The following is a 2,538-nucleotide window of genomic DNA, read 5'->3' on the forward strand; positions in this document are numbered from 1 at the left end:
GATCCAGGGGTTTTCCCTGGAGCCCAGCCCAAGGCTCTTGTGTAAAGCTGCACACAAAATCCAGATGGAGCATTTTAGTCTGAATTTGACCATCCGTTCCGCTCATTTCAGCACTGACCAACCGGCATTATGGGTGTGTTGTACCAAGCTACAATAGTAGGCTACAGTCTGTTACCTGTGGTTGGCGTGGCTGTGTGTCAGTCAGAAAACAGTCGAACTGTTCGTTTGACTTCTCTTTAAATAGTTTCAGTGAAATCATGTGACCACAGAGAGCCCGCCCCTTCTGATATAAAACCTGTGAACACTGACTCCTCTCTGCTCTTCCTCCTCCTCAGCATCACAGAGCTTCCTGAACCAGCAGCACAGGTAAGATCTCTGAAAACTTTAACAAAGTTTAAAGGGAAAGTTTTCAGACAGACTTTAGTCACTCTTTAATGATGCTTAAACATGAGAGAAACTGAACATTTCTTTCATCATTTCACCAGGTTTGTTTTTCCTGCTGATCATTTTCCAAATCCTAATCTTTAGAACTTTCCCTCCTTACTCACAGCTGCTGGTTTCAGTTTGTTTCTATCAGAGACTGGACACAGAAAACTGCTGGTTACTTAATCTGAGCTTTTATCAACATCAAATAAAGGTGCATCTTATCTATTTTATCTTACATACAGCAGGGAGAGAGGCATGTAGAGACTTAAAAGCCTCTCCCCTTGGTTCTGGTTCTGGCAGAGTTCTGAACAGTCTGGAGTCCATTAAAAGAATTTTGGCTAAGACAAAAAAAGAAGAAATAAAAGCAGGCAAAAAGATCATAGTCAGTAAAGCTGCATGTTAACTTTTTTTAAGATCCTAAAGCAGACAAATAATATTTATTAAACAATTGAACTCAGCAAACGGATCAGTGTGTGCATGTGAGAGGTTACACTGCAGTGGGTGAACCGCACACCAGTGGTTCTTCATTCTGTTTTTAGATTTTCAGATACATAACTAATTAGACTCATTAGACTAAAATCAGCATAATGAGCACTGTACAGGTGTGTAAGACGTACACGTGAAATGATCCTTTAACATCTGGATGATAGATGTTATAATTTTGTTGAATCTTTTGATTGTGTAACTTATGTTTGTTACAGATGAATGAAGCTGTGATGAAGCTTTCCTGATATATTTTTAATATCTTCCAGACACCATCACATCTGTTTGATCCTCACAGCTGTCTGCATCCGGCATCACCATGGCTACACTGTGAGTAACATAATTAACCTTTAAAGCAATAAAGTCCTTAGACAAAGTCATGATTATATTATATATAATCATATAATGTATAAACTTCATTTTCATACAGTCTTGATGAAAAACATCTCATGTTGCTTCATGATACATGTTAAACATAATAAGTGAGAAAGTTCATGTTTAGGCTGATTAGTTGGACAGACTAACCCCAACACCGAACTGGGAGTCTGTTGACCTGCTAACTCTTAATTATTTTGTTTTTTGATTTCAAAACATTAAATTCCTCATTTTAAGCTTAACCACAGCTGCAGCGGCTCTTGTGCTGACAGTTCACACTATACCCTCTCCTAAGGAGCCACATTAGCATATCTAACATATTAGAGAATAGCTAGAAAACAAGGGGCCTTACTGGAAAATAGTTGAAGAAGCCTTGGATCGATGGATGGACAGGACCAAAAGGATGAAAAAGATTATTTTCAGTAGATTAAGATGATCTACTGATGATCTTTATTCGACACAGCAAGCAGATTACAAAATCTTTGAATATGTAAAATATTCAATCTAAAATTTGATTAAAGATAAAACAATAACATGAAATTAAACTTAATCAAAATAAAAAACTATTAAATGAGATTAAAAATGATCAAAAACTAAATTTAAAAGTTAGAAATGTAAAAGAAGAAGAATCAAAAGACACTACAGATTCACAGCTATATTCAAGTATATGCTAGATGAAAAATCCCCGAAACTGAGTGATAGTAGAAAACAATCTCTCAACAGATAAATCTCCAAACAATCCTGAAATCTCCCTCACCTTCAGAAGTACACCTCCATTAATACTCTTGGTCTGTGCCAGGTGGTGTTCTCAAAGCCTAAAAACCTCCATTAGCTACAGCTGGACTATTGACCTTGATCAGGGGAGAGATTTCAGTCACCAGTGGGGTTATCCATCGAAGACTTGGGTAAACAGGGAAAGAGGTTCGGTGTTGAAGGATCAGTCTGGGGATGGCAGGGGGGGTTGGAGGATGAATGGGAGCAGAGAGAGTGGTAAAAGCACAGATTGGTACCCCTGCCAAAAGGTGGACCTCTCACCAAAATTCCTTGGGGTGGGAGTAGCCTATTACTCCACAGGCCACTCTGTCCCACCGGATGGACTGGAGTAGTAAGACAGTAAAGAAAACATGCTAGTGGCAAAGAGCTCCCATTTTTTTTCTTTCCATATATATTTTTTATTGGGTTATCAAGATACAACACATTTCCTTTAGTGAGGATACATTTCACCCATTTTTCCCCCTTTCAGAACACCCCCCC

The 2,538-nt window shown here is 38.5% G+C and overlaps 1 protein-coding gene across 2 annotated transcripts in view; it reads left to right on the forward strand.

Annotated features, from left to right (window-relative positions):
• The first annotated feature begins 276 nt into the window (after positions 1-276).
• LOC111652525 (uncharacterized) overlaps positions 277-2,538 on the forward strand; it is a 6,520-nt gene continuing 4,258 nt past the window's right edge. Inside the window, exons 1-2 of one of the 2 annotated variants that reach the window (XM_023402809.2) lie at positions 277-366; positions 1,179-1,239. In XM_023402809.2, the coding sequence (XP_023258577.1) occupies positions 1,229-1,239 (11 nt within the window). In that variant the 5' untranslated portion in view covers positions 277-366; positions 1,179-1,228. Of the gene's footprint in view, positions 367-615; positions 638-1,178; positions 1,240-2,538 lie in introns of those variants that run through there. The other variant, XM_087173056.1, reaches the window with a different exon arrangement.

The sequence above is a fragment of the Seriola lalandi genome, unplaced genomic scaffold, assembly GCF_002814215.2.
Source record: "Seriola lalandi dorsalis isolate HSWRI2012SDOR001 ecotype SW California unplaced genomic scaffold, Sedor1 jcf7180002054016, whole genome shotgun sequence".
NCBI lineage: Eukaryota > Metazoa > Chordata > Actinopteri > Carangiformes > Carangidae > Seriola > Seriola lalandi.